Genomic DNA, 20,798 nt, shown 5'->3' with positions numbered 1-20,798 from the left:
TATGTACATGTTATTGGCCTTGACATATGACCTAATGCAAAATGATACTTACGTATACGAAAGCAAATTTAAGTAAAGAAACCAAAAGTTGGCATGATGTTGATAGAAGGCAGTTTCCAATTGTTATGACCACATAATGAAAGCATTATTCATGCCCCCCATAGATGATCACTCATCAGGCGGGTAACTGATTTTTAAAATATTTATATTTTATTTTATTTTAGTTTAGTGGTTAAGTTTTATTTAATCTTATTTAATGATTAAATATTAATTTTGTTTTTATAAAATTTTGGGGTTAATGACGTTTTTATTTGTAAAATTAAACAAAATTCTTAAATTAACCCCAGATTAAAAAATTTTCCCCATTTATATCATACAGACCGCGGAACACTTAAGCGGTTTGGGGTAAACCGCGGAAGTGTTCCGCGGTCTGCACATGTGGCTCCACCTGGATGCAGGTGGAGCCACGTCACTGTAAACCGCGGAAGAGTTACGCGGTTTACAGTGACACGTCACTGTAAACCGCGGAACTCTTCCGCGGTTTACAGAGGGAATTTATTCCCTGTCAGAGGGAATAAATTCCCTCTGACCGAGTGGTTGTAGACCGCGGAAATTTTCCGCGGTCTACACCACTATAAAAGGGGGAACCAACCCGTTCCCCCTTATATCACAATTTGTAAGAAAAATGTTATAGAGAGAGAGAGAGAGATATGTAGAGAGAGATAGTAGAGAGAAAAAAATTTTAAATCAGGGTATTATTGTGGAGAAAATTTTGCGGAGTCGGTTTTCGTGGCGAAATATTATTTTTTGGCGCATTATTGTGTAGAAGATTTTGCGGAGTTGGTTTTCGTGGCGGAATATTATTTTTTGGCGCAGAATATTATTTTTTAGCGGAATTATCGGGTGAGTCTTTAAAATTTATAGATATGTTATTTTTAATTATTGAATGTAGTTAGATTTAAATGATGTTTGATGTGTAGTTAGATTAAAATAATGTTTGAAATGTAGTTAGTTAAATAAATATAGAGTTAATCCATAGATATAGTTAGATTTAGTTAAATTTTTTAAAAATATGTATTATATAATAAATTAGATTAATGTGTAAATGAAATTAGAATAATGTGTATAAAATTTATATAAATGTAAAATAGAGTAAATTAAAATTAGAAAATCGAATATATAAAATTTTTAAAATATTTTTAAATTAGGTTGGAATTAAAATTTATGTTTTAGATTATATAAATAGATTCGGAATACTAAAAAATTAAATATAAAAATAGGTATTTATTTTTTTACAGTATTTAGAGAAAATATAAATTTTTTTATAACTGTAACTTTGTGAAAAAAGTAAATATAAAAAAAGTACGTGCGGATGTCGACGACTGTGCGGATGTAGACGACTGTGCGGATGTAGATGATGGTGATGATTTTAGTGATGAAGATGAGGAAGAAGAACACTTCTACGGGGCCGTTGCTGATGACAACGAGGATGATGATGATGATGACATCGGTGGTGAGAATGGAGATGGCACCCATGGTGAGAATGTCGGTGGTCAGTCTGAACAAAATACAGATCATTTTTAGTCGCGCCTTCCTCATGAGTACACGCATCAGAATGTTGACGACATGTGTGTCAATATGAATCTGTGGCCTAAAGAAAATGCAATATGGGAAGCTGGCAAAGAGTTTGAATTGGGGATGGTTTTTAGTTCGAGGTATGCTGTCCAGACATGCGCGGCGAGTTATCACATTGCAGCTAATAAAGAATACAAGAGCAGTGTAACAACTGGTAAAACAATAGTTCTTGTGTGTGTGAACAATGACACTTGCAATTGGAGGTTGCGTGCGTCGCTTTTAAAATGCGAGTCGGACTGGATGATAACAAGATATAACGGCCCCCACCAATGCAGCGGCCAATCAATGAACCAAGACCATCGCAATTTAAGAGCGCGACAGATAGCTGAACACATCGACACGCAATTGCATCTGCAACGTGACATTAGGATTAAAACACTTCAAGAGGGCATTTTTCAGAAACTGCGAGTTAGGCCCGGATACAAAAAAACTTGGTATGCCAAGGAAAAGGCCATTGCAAACAGGTTCGGACAATGGGACGACTCTTTCAAGGAGATTTGTCATTTTATGACGAATGTCACCGTTGCTAATCCCAGGACAGTCTGGCATGCTACCGGTAATTTTTTTAAAAATTTCGAATATTAAAAATATGTTCGATTTAATAATTACTAATAACGGTGTATGCACAGGTACACCAATTGAAAACAATCCACAATTCAGAACTTTCAAGCATATGTTTTGGACTTACGAGCCAGTGGTGAAGGGTTTTCAGTATTGCAAGCCTGTGGTGTACATCGACGACACCCACACATATGGAAAATACGAAATGACTTTGTTGATTGTTGATTGCTTCTGCAATTTGTTACCCCGCCACCAGCAACGACGAGTACGGCCATTCCCCAGGACCAGCAGGGTGACGACGGAGCCGACGACGAGGACGCCGATGCAGGAGAGGGAGATGGTCGCCCAGGTCGACGTTACCTCACCATCAGTACAGGCCGTCGGGCGAATCGTAACAGAAACAACTTGCGCTCGAACCTCCCGGTCACTAGCAGATATGACGATAGGACTCCTAGGTGATTTCTTTTTTGTACTTTGTACATTATTATCTGATGTAGTAATCTTTTTTAATTTGTAATTTTTAGTTTATTAAATATGTTATTGTTATGAAGTACAAATTATATTTGAATATTTGTTAATATAATTATTTTGTAGTATTTTATAAATTTATTTTTGTAGAATGTTAAAAAAGTTAACTAATTCAAACGTTTTAAATTTAAAAAAGTCAACAATTAAAACGTATAATTTTTTTAACCAAAGATTGTTTTATTTTCATATAAATAAAATATATTAATTTTTTTTTAAAATGATTGGGAGAATTTTCTCCCAATCAGTGCAGCCAGGGAATTAATTCCCTGGCTGCACAAAAGCAAACCGCGTAACACTTACGCGGTTTGCCACGTTGGCAATGCAAACCGCGTAAGTGTTACGCGGTTTGCTTTTGCCTATGTGGCTCCTCCAGCGAGGAGCCACGTAGGACAGACCGCGGAACTGTTCCGCGGTTTACACAAACTGCGGAACAGTTCCGCGGTGTGGAAGGTATAAAATGGGATTTATGAGTTTTTGGGTGATAATTTCGGAAATAATTAACAAAAATCAAATTTAATGGTCATTAACCCAAAATTTTGATAGTAGTAACCGGTTTTTGGTAATTTTTATTCCCTCTATCCAGTGACGAAACCAGACGATAAATTCAGGTAGGGCACAATTTAGTTAAAAACTTAATATATCAAACCACACAAAATTTACACCGAAAAACATAAATTATAAAATTGTTAAATAAAAAGTACAACCAGAAGTGAAAAAATAGACAGTACAAAATTAAAAAATTATCTCTTTTTAATGGGAGACAATTATGTCATGTGAGTCTTCATTTTTTGAAACAGTTTAAAAATATCTTCATCATCAATATTTTAAAGATTTTTTTTCTGTAAAACATACGAATAAGTAGATAAATTAAAAGAAACAAATGGTTTTTTTTGTCTTATTAAATATTTAAACCCGTAAAAAACTGAATTATATATTAATATGAGCAAATAGAAATCACAAAACAAATTTTACTAAAAAGTAAAACTGCAATAATTAAATATAATCACAGATTTTACTAAATAAATAGATAAACATTTTTCATAAAAGGCGAAAGATAATTAAATAAGAAATTGAAATGTAAAACTAAGATTAAAGTAAACCTGGCACAGTGCAGTGGCGCTTTTTTAGTTTTTTTATCGACGTGTTATTCTTTTTAACCAATTCCCTCTCTAACTATTTTCCACTTTAATTTTAGTTTTCTTCTAATAATTGATTAAACCCTAATCTATAATAATAAAAACATTAACTCTGGACAAATGAATAGTAAAAGACCCACTTTAAAAAAAATGAAAGTGATCAGGTAGGGCCCAGGCCCGTGCTGGCCATACCCTACCTCCGCCACTGCCTCCGTCCCGTTTGAAAAGGACTAATGTCTTTTCATACAAAAATTAAAAAAACAATAATTACTATTGATTTTCTTATTTTACCTCTAGCGGTTTTATAATCTATTTATAGAGTAATAATTATTAATTTTAGAAAGAAAAAAGGGATAAAAGAGGAACTTCTAAAATATTACAAAAATTATGATTGTAAACTTTTTATATGGATATATAAAAATAAAATATGTCATTTTTTAAACAAGAGTTACAGAATGTTGCGCCATATTTTATTTACAACATGTCAGTGAGCATTTTCGATAGTGAATCCTTTACTATTATTTATTTTTTTATTATTAAATATTTCACATGACTAACGCGTTATTGGTTTGTTTTACGGATATCATGATGAAACAATTGTGTTCTATAATTTTCCTTCTTGAACGAAATGGAGGGAGCATTTAGAAGCATATCACATGTATATAATTATTCTAAATATTACCAGTAAAATAAACTATACGTACATTAAATTTTTTGGATTAAAACAAGCGAAATTTTAATCACCACGTGACAAAAATAAGTAAAACGATTGTTATATATATATATACCCTGCAAACATTTTCCCATCAATTTAATATTAAAATTTGATAACCGAAATTACAGAATTATGGTACTTTGAAATTAAATACCTCTAAAATCAAACACCCCTCGTTACTCATAAGTGAGCACCATTTTTACTTTGATTTTCCGTTCCAAATACATATCTCGGCTAACTTTAATTAACTTATAAATACTTTGTTAAATTTAAACAAAACATATCTTTGAATTTTTATTTTTATTTTTTCTTTATTTTGTCTTTAGGAGTCTTTTTATCTTTATTTTGTCCTTGTATTTCTAAAAACAATTTGACGAATCCTTTTGATAATAAAAATGCAGAAGTATTATGCACCATCAGAGATCAAGTAAAATTATTTTCGAAAGTATGAAGACTAAATTAATAATAGAAAGATTTTTATAAAATTGTTCCCGAAAATATAAAAACCAAAGTAAAAAAATAAAATCAAATTAAAAGTATTAGATACAAAGACTTTAAAATAGATTAAATTTTAAATTTATTATGTGCAATTGTTTTTCATTTTGTCGATTTTTATTGATAAAGAATAAGACACTTTATTTAATCTTGTAAGAAAAAAAGAAAGTTATTTAATATTAGTATCGTTTTTTGATAATTGGAAAGGAGTAGTGGTTGTGAGGGTATTTGTACAACCTAACAGTTTGCCGTCAGCGCTTATAAGCTCTTTGGTACTATTAATTAACACATATATGTGTATTAATGTCACTTTATGGGTTTTACACGTGAATCGTAGTGTAACTCGTTAGAATGTTATATTTATATTTAATTAATAATTATTTTTATAACGATACATTATATTTAAATATCAAATAATTATTAGTAGTTAATAGGAGCAGGCTATATAGAGAATATAAACAGAAAATATCAAATAATAACCGAATTATTAATTTATTAGAAGTAATTTATTTAAATTTAAATTTTAAACAATTGAAAAATAATTAAAATAAAATTATACCTATTAAATATTAAAATAGTCTATTTTAATTAGTATTTTAGACAATTTTATTTTAATAATTATGAATAATTTATTTTAGTTACAATTCTAACTATAATTAGATAGTTTTCTAATTAATAACTATATTTATAAGGTGAATATATAGAATTGAGTTATAAACAAAAAAAAGATCATTTCTTTTCTATACAAAAAGACTCTAGCCGTCTAAAGTTTTTTCCTTATTTCTTCTCCGACAGACGTCAATAGTTTGATTATGCTGTTAACGGTAGCCATCCCTTTTTATATATTATTTTAATTTTAAGATATAATAAATAGCCAATTCTTTTTTTATTTTTCTTGATGGATTGAGATTTATCAACGAAATGTAATTCAATTACCAAAACAAAGATAAATTAAAGATCATCAATAGTAAAATGAAATCGTTTATGAATTATATTAGGTTTATTTATTTTTTATTATTTGTTTTTTTTCTAAATGTTTTATCTTTTCCGTTTTTTGTGAAAGGTTTGTTGTCCTTTTTTTGTGAAAGGTTTACTATCTTTTTTATAAAGGAGTTATGACGTGGTGATTGAATCAGACGATGGATGAAGTTTGATCGAAAATTGATTGAAAACTGCACTTAATTAGTGAAATAATTAATAATTTATTTTTATTTTTATTTTTATAAGTGAGATATGCAAATCAAACAATATGTTATTTGTTTCATGTCAGGTCATCAAATTTAATTTTTTAATTATTCCGAATTTATTTTATAAATATAACTGTTTTCTATTCAATTTAATAAAATTTGATGAATTCAAAAAAAAACTATATTTTATAATAAAAAATATATATTTTTTTTGACATAAATTATCCATTCTTCACTAGTGTTTTTATATACAGTGGACCCTTTAATAATTAATATTCAATAAATTAATAATTCTAATAATTAATAAAATTTTAGAGAACCAATTTGAATATTACGTGTAATAAAATATTTAATAAATTAATAATTTTAATAATTAATAAATTTTTAATTCACATTTATATAAATTATCAGAGATCGACTGTATGTACTATAATAATGAATTTGAAATAATTTTAATCTAAAAATAAAATCCTATGGGATTATAAAAGAATGAAATTAAAGCCTGGGATCTTCGAATTCTTGGAGTTTCCACCATCGTAAAACGAGACAATCCCCGGCAACCGCTTCCCACACATAAGGAATCATCCAACTTTATTCCCAAAACGTCATCGTAATATCGCGCGTGCGGCACAGAATAAGCAACTCAAGCAGTTAGATGAGATTACTGCAACAACCGTCAAATGTCAACATGTGCACCGCAACACTTCAAGACATAACTAAAAATCCTATTTTTGTTTGTTTTAAAATGATATACAAAAAATGTCGACATAATCGCGCTCATTTTATTTAAGAAAATACATACAGTCGTCACTAAGCTTCCTCTATTACCCTTCCACTTGTCAAACTATGTCGACACTCTCTTCATCTCTTTCAACACCCAAAGATTTCCTCTTCTTCCTCCTTCTCCATCTCTTATCTTGATTGTCTGTGGATGAGTGCATCGTAACAACAACTGTATAAATTATTACATTAATTTGTCTTAAATTCTGTCTAACCAACTCATTTCGTGTTCTTTTTTTCTTTTCTCTTTATATGCTTATTATAAAACCTGCATCTCTTTTCATTCAATTCCTATGCTATTCTTCGAGGTTAGTTTAATTACCTCACTAATTACGCTTTTTAATCTAATTTTTGACTTTGATTAATGGATTCTTTTTGAATTTTGTAGGATCTATTGGAATTATTTTCTCTTGATCGTTTTAGATCAAAGACTCTCGACTTTTCCGGTAATTTTCGTTCATTTTTGTTAGCGTTTGTGGGAGGAATTGAGCCCACGGTCTAGCGTTTATACCATTTGATAATCGTATTCAAATAATTTCAGCCTAATTTGTTTTTCTTTGGTCTTTAATTCAATTGGAGCAGAATCTTTCATTGAATCCATGACAAGAAGCTGCGATACAACCGAACTCGATGCTTGTCGGGATGACTCAGCTGCGTTTGTCCTAAAATTCGTCGCTATAGCGTCAATTCTCCTTGCCGGAATTGCTGGCGTCGCTATTCCTCTCATCGGAAAGCACCGCCGTTTCCTCCGTACGGATAGCAGCCTATTTGTTGCGGCAAAGGCATTCGCAGCGGGAGTTATTCTGGCGACCGGTTTTGTTCACATGCTTTCGGGTGGATCGGAGGCTTTAACGAATCCTTGCTTACCCGAATACCCATGGGGCAAGTTTCCGTTTTCGGGTTTCTTTGCTATGGTGGCGGCCTTGTTAACTCTACTTGTGGATTTTCTGGGTACTCAATATTATGAGAAAAAACAAGGGTTGAACCGGTCCGCTACTGTGGAGCAAGGACGGGTCGGATCTGTTAATGTAGAAGCGGGTGTGGATTCTGGAATTGTATCATTTGTGGAGGGAAATGAAAGGGTTGGATCCAATGTGAAGGTTTTTGGAGAAGAAGATAATGGTGGGATGCATATTGTTGGAATGCATGCGCATGCAGCGCATCATAGACATAGCCACCCTGACGGTCAGAATGGTTGTGACGGGCACGTTAAGGCTTCCGAGCATGGGCATGGACATAGTCATGGACATGCGCACGGGCACAGTCACGGTTTTGGAGACGGTGACGATGAAAGTGGTGTACGACACGTCGTCGTTTCACAGGTTAGTATATAATATTTCCAAAACTTAGTTATTGTTTCAGAGCGCTCTCATTCATTCATTGACTGCATTGTTCCTTTGTGTACTTCATAGTGAACTTGAGTATGGCTAGCCTTATCATTAACTAGAAATTTGCATTTAATGGAATTCGAGTTGTACTGCAAAATGCGCTAAAGTTTATAATTTAATTTGCATTTAATCGAATTCGCTTTGGAGTGCAAAATGCGTTAAATTTCATATTTAAATGCATTTAAGCTTTAACCCTAGAAAATGTGATCTATTTTGACTATTAAATGCGGTGTATGCTCTGAAAGATTTATAATTTTACATAGTGAACTAAGTTCACATAAGAATTTTTTTATGATAAATACACGCTTAGGTTTGCCGTTTGTCCAATTCTAACTGTTATGTAGGACCTATTCTAATGACATTATTTAGTGGTTAATTTGCATTGGATTGTCTCATTATGTAATTGTATTTGCAAAATTTGTCCAAATGCAGACAGATGAGTTTGTGGATTTGTGTTTGAGAATTTTTGGAATTAGTTGAAGTGTAAGATTAAGATAAGTAATGTTGTGCTGTTGTGGAATTTGTAGGTACTGGAGCTTGGGATAGTGTCACATTCAGTGATAATTGGGTTATCACTTGGAGTGTCACAAAGTCCATGCACCATAAGACCCTTAATAGCGGCACTATCATTTCACCAATTCTTTGAAGGATTTGCATTAGGAGGGTGCATCTCTCAAGCACAGTTCAAGGTTTCATCGGCAACAATAATGGCTTGTTTTTTTGCCATTACAACGCCAGTCGGAATTGGGATCGGAACAGCGATTGCTTCGTTCTATAATCCGCATAGCCACGGAGCACTGATTGCTGAAGGGATTTTGGATTCGTTGTCTGCTGGAATTCTTGTGTATATGGCGTTGGTGGACTTAATTGCTGCCGATTTTCTAAGTAAAAGAATGAGCTGCAATTTTAGGCTTCAACTTGTGTCTTATTGCTTGCTCTTCTTAGGGGCTGGTATGATGTCTGCACTTGCTATCTGGGCTTGACATTCTTTTATTCATGTAATGACCGGCATGGGTGTGAAAAAATCGAATTGAATAACCGAACTAGACTGAACCGAAATTGTAAAAACGGTTTGGTTATTAACCAGAATACGGAAAATCATACAGATTTTTTGATTTTGTTCGGTAGATTAAGGAAATATAGGAAATTGTTGTAGCTTTAGTTTGTAACTTTGTATTATTTCTTGAATGAAAACAAGAGAGAAGTTTCCACACAATAATAACTGTTTTTAAGCAACTATACCTTTGAATTTGAATTGCAGTGTGGCATTTTTTTCATGCTTAAACTTTTTTCACAACTCCATTCAACTTAATCTTAAATATATTTTACTATTATTTAAAGTCGATAGGTATTTTTTTAATTTCTTTAGTAATATTAAGTATTTTGTTTTAGCATAAAATATATTTTATTGAAATCATATTAGTGATAAAATTAAATGTGGAATATAAAAACTTAAATATATTTATTTAATGACTGAAGAAATATAAGTTCATTAAATTAAAATATTTGATGTTACACATTGTAATCATATTCAATAATGTTTTATTTAAATGTATTAATTTTAAAAGAAAAATGTTTTATAATCCATTTTTTTAATCCAACTTTTTTAACCCACCTCATATGTCAAGGTTTCATTTATCTAATTTCCATTCAAAAGTGTATATTTCAAAAATAGAATTAATCAATTCATTTTTTAATTGGCACGTCAGGCGGTATAAAAAATGGATTAAAAGTGTTGGATTATATAGGATTATTCATTCTAAAATTTGATGATTCATGGTACTGGTAGTAATATATAAGTGTTGACAATTGACATATTCAGGGTTAATAAATGGTTGGTTCAAACCTATAGATTTCATTAAAACCATAAATGTTTGTCAAATTAGCCAAATTATAATTTTAATCGAAACTAATTTAATTAAATTTAAGATATATTCTTCTGTTTTTTTAGTTGTTGCTTTAAACAAATAATTTTGTATATCAATAGTTGTCTTTTTAAATTTTTTATGTAATTTTCATAATTGTATTCTAAATTTAATATCCTCATTAAATCACTCCATTAAATGATATTTCAACTTTCAAAGTTAAATTTCTCACTAGTGAGATTAATAATCCTATTTTCAAAGCTAAATTCTTCATTAATGGAGTTAATAAATAGGATTATATCTTTCTTTGTAATTTAAGACAAAATAGATTTTTTTTTAATATTAACAATGTAGCTAAAAACGACAACTAAATAAAAACGGAGGGAATAGTAAAACAATATAAATAAGTAAATATTTGCAAAAAGATATATTTAAAATAGTTCAATTTTTAAGTTATGCAGTAATAACAAAATCTATTTTTATGAATCAAATTTAATCAAAATAAATAAATTAATTAAGAGTATCCATTCCCACCATTGAATAATTATACAACGCAACGGTTGCGCCACGTCATTCGTGCAACGAATCAATAAGATGTTAGCCATGTGCAAATGTTTAATGATAAAAAAATAAGTAATAAATAAAGATTCTATATTGCAAATGATTATTCACTTGTTGTAAAAGTGACGTGGCACATCCGTTGTGTGGGATAAACACTCCCCACGATTTGATTACAAAACTTATTACAAAGCCATGGAAACTGAAAATCCAAGAAGTTAATAGTTAATTAATGCTTCACTAAATAACTTGCATCTTTAATTATACTCTTACCTCCATCTTCTCTAAAATTTTAAACATCATACCAACAACAGCCAACTAGGAGTATTCAGCTCACAAGAAACTTAAAATTAAAGAAGCATGATCCACATTCCAATTCATTTCTTGTTCAAACAATTATAAACTAATTAACCCCAAAACTCACACTAAATTTGCCTTAACCAAATTATCTACACCCTTAAAAATCACACTAAAATCACAGTAGTTCAAGAAAACAACCCAAAATCAAAGCAAATGCCACTTTTCTCACACCGCCATTCTTCTTCTTCTTCGTCTTCTCCATCACTCCCAACCTCAAATTCCAAAACCTATAAACCCCCAAAACCCAATTTTACCAATTTCTCCTCTTCTCGCTACCCTTTGCCTTTCATTGTTTTTTCACTTATTTGTCTTCTCATAGGCATTTCCGGCTCTATTTTCGCCATCTCCGCAATCCGCCGGACCCGTACTGTACCCGTTTACCGTTGCGGCAGATCCGAAGATACTTTCCGGGCATTCTACTCAAATTCGGGTTCTCATCGTGATAATAGTAATAATGGGGCAGTAATTGATCGGCCTAAGCTTCTCGGGTTTGTCGGAATTCAAACTGGTTTTGATTCCGGTGATCGGAGAGCTTCTCTTAGAAGCACTTGGTTCCCTTCTGACCCGGATGGACTTTTGAGGTAGTTTGAATAATTTTTTGAAGTTTTTCTGATTGTTTTCATTAAATTTGACTGTAATTTTACTGTTTAAGAACTAGGGTAAGATAGGAATTAATTTGCAGGGTTTAATTTATGTTCTGCTATGGTTAATTGTTTTGTAGATTGGAGCAAGCCACTGGCTTAGCATTTAGGTTTGTGATAGGTAGATCAAAAGATGCAAAAAAGATGGCAGAACTTGAGAAAGAGATTGAGAAATACAGAGATTTCATGTTGATAGATGTTGAGGAAGAATATCTGAGGCTTCCATACAAGACGTATGTATGATTTTTGTTTTCGTTAAGATATCGATCTCATCATGTGAATCCTCTTGATATTTTGTTTCCATTTTTTGTTTTTAGATTGGCATATTTCAAGGCAGCTTATAAGCTTTTTGAAGCAGACTACTATGTCAAAGCTGACGACGACATCTATTTGCGTCCAGGTATATTGAACAATGCTGAGAGTATCTATCATTTAGTTGGATACGTGGCAGTAACCGTTTAAGATTTTGCTTTTATAGATCGACTTTCAACTCTTCTTGCAAAAGAAAGAGCTCATTCATTTACTTATATTGGATGCATGAAGAAAGGACCGGTTATTACCGATACTAAGTTGAAGTGGTATGTAGTTTCTTTTTTGTTTTTCGTTACAGTTATGTTTGATTACTGTTTGCTTCTGTGCCTTCTCATGTATTCACGTATAATCTTACATAACTCTGTAAATATTTCAGGTTTGAGAAATCTGGGCATCTGATTGGAAGCGAGTACTTTTTGCATGCTTATGGCCCTATATATGTTCTTTCTGCGGATGTTGTGGCTTCATTAGCAGCTTCTAGAAATAACAGGTCTTTCTTTACTTATAGCTTGTTTCAGTTTTGTTTTCTTTGTCTTGTTATATGCTGTCATTATTTCTGTCTGGTCATGCAAATAATTTACTGATGTAACAATTTCTTGAGCATCGTTATTGTTTTATAACTAATTAATCGATGCAGTGGTTGGAGTTCTTCTGCTACTTAAGAATCATACTGTTTCTAATTAGTTCTTGGCTTTCTAAGTAATGCACTAGTTTAATGCGATAGAGCATCTTAAAAGTTTTATTGATTATGTGTGAGGCAGATCATATTTGTAAATACAACTACATCGGCAATTGAATATCAGGTTTTGATATAGGGTAGGGCCAATTACAATTGGTTTTCCCATTTTGCAGTTCAACATATTACCCACAATGACCATAAGTGTTGTAAAGACTAATATCAAGCTTCTGTGGTTATGGTTAGCTTAGCTGTTAAATCTGATTTTGATGTTTACTATCAAGATCGTCTTAGTCAACAGTTTTCCAGTGACGTGCCTTGTATATGTAGTATATGATACAAGAACATATTGAATTGTTGGTCTTTGCCGGATGTCATCACGCAAGCTGAACCTTTAACCTTGCTCTCTTGTAATGGAGATGCTATAATAATTTGCAAATGTAGATTGGCTAATTGTTCCCGGACAGCACTAGCTCCATTTATTTTATTTATAACGCTCATTTCCCTGATTATCCCTTGGGGCATTATCTGCTTGATACTAAGAAGGTTCATAAGAAGGAGAAATTTGCATGAAAATGATTTGCACTTAGGATGCTGATGTAATTCACATTTAGTATTTGTAGATGTTTTCCCCTTTTTCCCTTGTTATGAAGTTATATTATGTTCTACTCTTTCCGAACAGACTACTATTCTCATTTCCTAAATACAAAATTTTTGGCTTTCAGTTTGAGGATGTTCAACAATGAAGATGTCACTATTGGGTCATGGATGCTAGCTATGAATGTGCACCATGAAGATAACCGCGCAATATGTGATCCTCGATGTACACCGACATCTATAGCAGTTTGGGATATTCCTAAATGTTCAGGTAGTGCACCTCATTTGTAATACTCATGAACTTTTCAGTGCATCCATATAGTCATTTGCATTTCATGTCTGATTGCATATGTGTGCTATGTTATAGTGTCTTTTCTCTTAGTAGGAGCATAAATGTTCTTATGCCATATGTGCTGTTCTTGCGCAATTGTGGAGCTCTGCTGAGCATTTCTTGTTTTCTTGAACTGATATCTACTGATTTGCTTGCCGATAACCTTTTTAGATGGTTCCGATGGTATGGTGATTCCCCTTTACATTTCCTTGTCAGCTATGTTGCACTTAAAGGAATCACTGAAACAAGAAATATTGAGACGGGAAATAACGAAACGATATATTTTACAAGACACTAATAAATATATGGTTCCGGAGTTTCATAATCTTTTATAGAAACAGAAATGAAATGCCGAAACATATAACTCCATGAGTTTCTGTGCAATGTTGCTTGTCGGTGGTAATATCATTAACGATGAGTAAATTGGCAAGAGATTCCATGTTGGTAAAATTAGTAGAAAAATTATTCTAATTATTGAATCCATGAAATTTTCAGGTTTATGCAATTCAGCTATCCGAATGAAGGAGCTTCACCAGATTGATATGTGCTCGAAAAGCCCCACATTGCCGGCTGATGATAGATAGTTTTCATTTTGATTTCAACTTCCATTTTCCATTACATTGACACGGAAAAACAGTTACACGTTTCCCGATCCTCTGTTTGAGCACACATCATCTACACTCCCGAAGCTGATCTGGGAACAACTTCCGCATTCTACCATTCGATTGTAGATTAAAAATTGTAACATCCTATATTAAACGTTAGCAGTCGTGTATATTTTGATTTTCATTCAAGATCAATATCATTATATCAGCATGATTCATAGTTTTTGATACAAGTAGAGATGATTCAAATGAATATATCTTGCTAAATTGTCCGAAGTTTATAGCTGCCATTTTTTGCAGTTCTCTGTCATTGTATGGTCTGAATTTGCAGGAAGCAATAGTTTATTGAGCAATAGGGTTCAAAGTTTCTGCATTTACTTAACAATATGTATTTTACAGGAAGGTCGCCATTGTTTCAGTTGTTATATTTTATGACTCTATTTTTATTTTTATATCAACGAAAGCTTAATATAGCAAATTCAGGTCAAAAATTGCTTATGCGGCAACGAATATTGATAGACGCATTAAATAATTACATAACTTTTTGGTGTCATAAAAGCAATTTTTGCCAAAATAACTATGGTAACCTCCTGTTAATGTAAAATTTAAAGTTTTTTTTTATCAAACTATAATAAATAGAACAATGATAACTGTTTTGTAAAAGATCTATAATTTAATATCCGCTATTAATTTTAACCGTGCAATACAGGATAATTCTACTTCTACTGCAGCAAAGAACTTACCACTTGATTTACCACAAACAGACAACCAATTTCTTAATATGGAGATACATATTAGACTGACCGATTTAGCTACATAAACACAAAATGGACCTAATAAATCACTTACCTAACATTAACATATGGTAGGTACTTGTAATTAATTTTCCCCTTTAATCAAGCATTACATTTTGATTTTGTACTGTCCATTGTTATACTGACAACCTATGACATAAAAAGAATGTAAAAACAATGGTATTATTTATACAAAAGGGTCCTACTTTATAAATGATGATCTTGTGAATTTGATACAATTATTTATCAAAAATATGTTTATTATTCCTAAATGCTTTTAATTATCAACAAAAGGGTAGACGTGATTTTAGTAGTAGTAATTTTTGTTGGACTTTATTATACGTACTTCCTTTTTATTGTTGAATATTCATGAGATTCGAAATTTATTTTGAAATAGTTATCTAAATTTGACGTTACAACAGTAATATTAAAATTAGGAAAAAAATCTGATATTTATGACATAAAAGTGTCGTTATACCAAATATAATTATACTAAGAATTGTGGCCCTGAATCATACCAAAATATTTTCAACAAGGTACCATTCGATATGAAATTACTGAAATTTATAAATTTTAAATCAATATACTATAAAATTCATATATAGAAACGTTTGAATAGAATACAAAATTAATGAACTTATCAAGATAATTAAAATAATAAAACACTATAGCAATCCATCCCTATAAAAATGATAGATTTAAAATTCTTATTTAGCATATAAAATTATAAACAGAAAATTATAAAGGCAGAGATAGATAGCTAAAATCTATAAATATAAATTTTAGCATAAGGAGAAAGTTAATTTTATTAAATTCTATTAAATTTCATCCCAAATTATTCAATTCAAACATTGTGAAAAGGATGAAATACTTTCTTTGGTCCCAGAAAAAACACTAGTACATTCAATGCAATAATTATGTACTATAGTGTAGTTACAATATGTCTGCTAACTCCTAAGAAACCACCATTCATGCAAACTAAAATTCATAATGAACTTTGTAAAAAACTAAAACTTTTATACTCATAAATGAATAAATAAAAGAAGATTAAATTATCAGAATTTACCCTCACATTTATCATTATGAATTATGGTAGTGTAATGTATGATTTAGTCTCTTTTACTGTGAATATTAATACATTTTTATTCATAAAGCACTCTCATCGTTAACGAAATTTAAACTTAAGGACCACGTTGTTTGATTCTAAAAAAAAATTATAACATAAAATATGATAAATATCAAATGTGTAAAGATTATGTAATAGATTTTGTGGGTTACTGAACTTTGCTTAAATTGCTATTTGATGATCAAATTTTAATTTGTTATAAATTGGTTAATGTACAATAAAAACCCAACTTTCCGGCGGTTTCTAAATAGATTCCGGCCAATTTTTTCTATGTGGCAGTCGGAGTCTGAGTCATCCCTCCTTCTTTCACAATATCATTAAGCAAGTCATTTAGAATCACCAAAATTCGGCCTTTTTATTAGCCGGAATTCATTTAGAAATTGACCGGAATTGCCCTGAATTTATTCGGAAACTGCCAAAAGCCGGTTTTTTATTGTATAATAACCATTTAATAACAAATTAAAATTGAGTCACCAAATTGCAATTCGTGCAAAGTTCAGTAACCTTCGTAATATAATTTGCTCCTAAAAAAGAATTAAGGAAGAGAAAATAAAATTTGATTCTATTTTAAAGCAGGGGTACCACAGTCAATTAAATATTTTACGATTGCCAATGCAACGTTGGCCCTTTACGCAGCAACTTGGTACTGCTTTCAATCCGCCGTTTTCTCCACCGTACGATTAACATAAAATTGATTTTCAAATAAATCCAACGGTTTTAATAGCTAAACACATGCGCATTATAAACACCTAAAAATTATCGCCCTTGCCCAAAATCTCAATACAGACAAACTTTTGTCTGTACTATCCGTCAGCAATTTATCAGTTACGCCACGTCATCGAATCTGCACCTACCATCCTACATGGCACTACTTGATTGCCACCGTGTCACTTTCTCTCTACAGTCTATATAGTACGTTACCTGTTAGTCTTTCCCACTATACATTTCACTCTCTCTCTCTCTAGAAATGGAGGTATTTTCTGTCTCTTCTTCTTCTTCAGCGAACTCGCCGGGAAATGACGTCATCATCAGAAGTTTTCCGGAGTTTCTAACAGAAATTGAGTTGGAAAGCGAGTTAACTATCGACGAAGAGATGATAGAAGAGGTAATGCAAGAGTTGTACAAAGAGATAACGTCCCCGGCGGCGACATCAACTTCGACATGCAGAGAGTCGTCAGAGGTGGCGCCGTCCCCATCAGCGCTGTCCATTGTTGAGAGCGGGAAGAGCAGCAGCGGCGAGAGCTGTGGAGCTTCGGTTTCGGACTCAGCGTCATCTGTGATGGCCGGAGTAGAGTTCGCCGGAGGAGACGTGTTTAAAAATGGAAACAAAAGCGTGGGGCTGAGTGATGACGTGGCATGGGCGGAGGAGTGTGAGGTGATGGACGGCTGTGATGAGGTTGAGTTTGGTGATGAGTGGCTGGAAAAAGTTATGGGATGGACCCCACTGCAGGTTGAAGGATGGACTTAAATTATTGATTATTGTAGGTGTGATCTTGTGGGTCCTACTTCTTGATTGAATATATCCGTACAATTTAAAATGTTTTTAGAAAGTTTAGCAGTTGGATTAGGAGAGAGACTTTTTTTTTATTCTTAAGTAACTTCAATTTAAAAAAAAAAAAAGAATTAATTAGCATTTAGGAGTATTGTATTTAGTAGATGTTTTTAGAGGAGAAGATGTTTGATGGAGTAGTTTGTAAATTTTAAAGTGAGTTTGTTGAGTATTTTATCTCTTATTATCATCTTCTTGATCTTGATGGGAAATTATACTAAATGAAAATTGCTTAGTCATCTCATATTTGATGGGAAATCTTATAAATACTGTTATAAACAAAGAAGAAACACAAACTAATTAATAATAATATTGTAAGGTGCATGCATGGGAATTTAATCACGATAATATATAGTCCTCTTAGTTCCATCATGTGTGCGTTCCGTTATCTTTTTCAATGGAAATCCATATTTTTTTCGCTTTTGCTTGTTTTGATAATTCTGATGACCTGATGAAGAAGAACCGCCACCTTGCTTTTGCTGTTGATTTGCATAGCTGTAACCGCCCTTCCCAACATCATAAAATGTCAAATTTTTTTGTGCCATATAGTCCAGCAATTTGTCTGCCATGCCTGCAAAATTTGTGCTTAATTTGAAGAGAGGAGACTTTGTATATGATAATTGAAGAGAGGAGACTTTGTATATGACAATTACATATATATTCACACCCTTTTTATACCAATGTATAAGGTTATTTTAAATATTTTTAATAACTAAATCAAACTAATTTTGAAAAAAAACTTTTAATGTTTCAGACTAAATTGTAACAAATCAACAAGTTTAATCATTTATTATTTAAGAATAAATTTATAAAATCGATCAGAAAATAATAAATTATTTAAAAACTGTACATAATAATTTAAGAAGCAAGTTTTATTGAACAATTTTTTTGAATAAATCGTGCTATTTTAAAATTAGAATAGCGCGCTCAATATTCTATCTCTAGGTCTGCCACTGCCGATACTGTAAATGTATATATACTAGTATACAAACTTCGCTTTGCTGGTTAATTTTTTTTATTTAAAATATTTTGATTAATAAATATTTAATTTTATTAGATCTTTAATTGCAATTTTAATATTATTTATTCTCATTCGATTATTTTAATGAGTTGAGGATAAACAAATATTAAAAAAATGAGTATTACACGTAAAATAAATGACTTGCTTAAAACACATTATGGTCAAGCTATACTACTTTATAATTTGAGGAATGAGATAAAGATTAAAGAATATTTTAATTTTTTTAAAATTTTATAATGTAGACTGTGTTTCACTCGCGCGAGTGTGAAAGAAAATAGAAGAATTTGACCCGGTTTAACATAGTTGTGGATTTGTTTAACCGCAACTTTTATATTTATTATCGTATTTATTGTTGCCCCTCTGGTAGATATTGACCGATTCACTTTAAAATGACCTTTTTATCTTCCGTGTAAAGTTGAGGGTGTGAATTGGTTCTTTATTCCAATAAAATTATAATCACATATTTCCAAATTATAGAAAATAGTCTACTAAATAACTAATCCATATACAAAATATACAAAGACCAACATAAAAAAATAAATTTTCATGTAAATCAACATTTATTGAAGTCCTTAAAAGTTTATTTCAGGTTTTATTGTGATTAATTCGTTTCTTTTGATAGCGAACCGTTAAGACTCACACAACTTCTTGACGAAGTTGTTTATTATTGAACAAGTTTAGGCTTAATACATCATTTGACCCCTAAACTATACCATTTTATTCTCTGCGATCTTTAAATTAATTTCGTATTTTTTTGAACCTCTTAACTTTTTTTTTGTTTTATTTAACCCCTCATTCGGAATGTGCACACCACGCGCGATGACGTGGATAAAATTACTGACATGGGGTTAAATAGATTAAAAAATAGCTAAGAGGTCCAATGGAACACTAAAATAGTTTAGAGGTTATAAGGAATAAAAGGGTAAAAATTAGGGGTCAAAAAATATATAAGCCTAAATAGTTTTTTTAATTTAAAATAAAAAGTGATGTACTTTACATATTATTTGAAAAAAATCTTTTAAGGCTTTAAAAATCATGAAATTTAGCGTGTTTTTCAATTTTAACACAAATTTTAAAAATCGAAACCCTAACCCCTTTCTCTTCTCTTTTCTCTCTAACAAACCCTAGCCACCTAAAGCTTTTTTCTTATTTTTTTCTTCGGCCGCCGTCAATGGCTTAATTTTTATATTGACGGTAGCCACCCCTTTTGTTTATATTATTTTAATTTCATAGAATATAATAAATAGCCAATTCTTTTTTATTTTTCTGACGGATTAAAATTTATCACGAATCGCAATTCAATTATCAAGAAGCGACGATAGATTGAAGATCTTTCAGTAACAAAATGGATTCGTCTATGAGCTATACTAGTTTTATCTATTTTTTATTTTTTTTATCTTTTTTATGAATGTTTTACTTTTTCCTTTCTTTATGTTGTCCTTTTTCTGTGAAAGGTTTGCTGTCTCCTTTTTAGAAGGAGTTGTTGTCTCTTTTTTAGAAGGAGTTATATCAAGTGTTGATTGAATCAGGCAGCATGTTGTCTGTTTTATGTCAGGTCATCGAGTTTAGTTTCCAAATTATCCCGAATTTCTTACAAATATTGTAACTGTTTCATATTAAATTTAATGAGATCCGATGAATTCAAAAAAAATATTATTTTAATTTACATACTATACTACTTTTACTCGGCTGAAATTGGTTTTTGTCTCCAACACATTTAGGTTAAAAATATTATCATTATTAAGGTGGGAGACTTTTGAACATAGCTTATGCTAAAATATTTCCACAACGTATGCGTTGATGGTATGTCTAATTTTACATAATTATTAAATTTACAAAGAAAAAATAGCTCAAAATATTTTCAATTTTCCTCCATTTTAAATTGACACAAAATTAACCAACCATCTCGAAATTGTATTCTAAAGAAAAATGAGTATC

General features: G+C 31.4%; 3 protein-coding genes across 4 annotated transcripts; all 3 read left to right on the top strand.

The window, feature by feature from the left end:
* Positions 1-1,423: 1,423 nt before the first annotated feature.
* Positions 1,424-3,058, top strand: LOC130015132 (uncharacterized). The gene is made up of 3 exons (XM_056104706.1): positions 1,424-2,191; positions 2,265-2,651; positions 3,006-3,058. The coding sequence occupies exons 1-3, from the start codon at positions 1,627-1,629 to the stop codon at positions 3,056-3,058; spliced, it is 1,005 nt and encodes a 334-aa protein (XP_055960681.1). The 5' UTR covers positions 1,424-1,626.
* Positions 3,059-7,024: 3,966 nt separating this feature from the next.
* On the top strand, positions 7,025-9,661 carry LOC126670026 (zinc transporter 4, chloroplastic-like). 2 transcript variants are annotated; one of them, XM_050363675.2, is made up of 4 exons: positions 7,025-7,345; positions 7,426-7,483; positions 7,617-8,359; positions 8,953-9,661. In XM_050363675.2, exons 1-4 carry the CDS (start codon positions 7,331-7,333, stop codon positions 9,406-9,408), a joined length of 1,272 nt encoding a protein of 423 aa, XP_050219632.1. In that variant the 5' UTR covers positions 7,025-7,330; the 3' UTR covers positions 9,409-9,661. The 2 variants fall into 2 exon arrangements, with proteins under 2 accessions (XP_050219632.1, XP_050219633.1); XM_050363676.2 differs by having other exon boundaries at positions 7,026-7,345; positions 7,620-8,359.
* A 1,490-nt stretch (positions 9,662-11,151) lies between these two features.
* On the top strand, positions 11,152-14,590 carry LOC126670041 (probable beta-1,3-galactosyltransferase 12). The gene is made up of 7 exons (XM_050363693.2): positions 11,152-11,789; positions 11,930-12,082; positions 12,167-12,249; positions 12,328-12,427; positions 12,538-12,651; positions 13,563-13,705; positions 14,261-14,590. The coding sequence occupies exons 1-7, from the start codon at positions 11,362-11,364 to the stop codon at positions 14,347-14,349; spliced, it is 1,110 nt and encodes a 369-aa protein (XP_050219650.1). The 5' UTR covers positions 11,152-11,361; the 3' UTR covers positions 14,350-14,590.
* The last annotated feature ends 6,208 nt before the right edge of the window (positions 14,591-20,798 follow it).

The sequence above is a fragment of the Mercurialis annua genome, linkage group LG2 (assembly GCF_937616625.2).
Source record: "Mercurialis annua linkage group LG2, ddMerAnnu1.2, whole genome shotgun sequence".
NCBI lineage: Eukaryota > Viridiplantae > Streptophyta > Magnoliopsida > Malpighiales > Euphorbiaceae > Mercurialis > Mercurialis annua.
The sequence above is the reverse complement of the archived record's forward strand: the minus strand, read 5'-3'. Positions and strand labels throughout refer to the sequence as shown.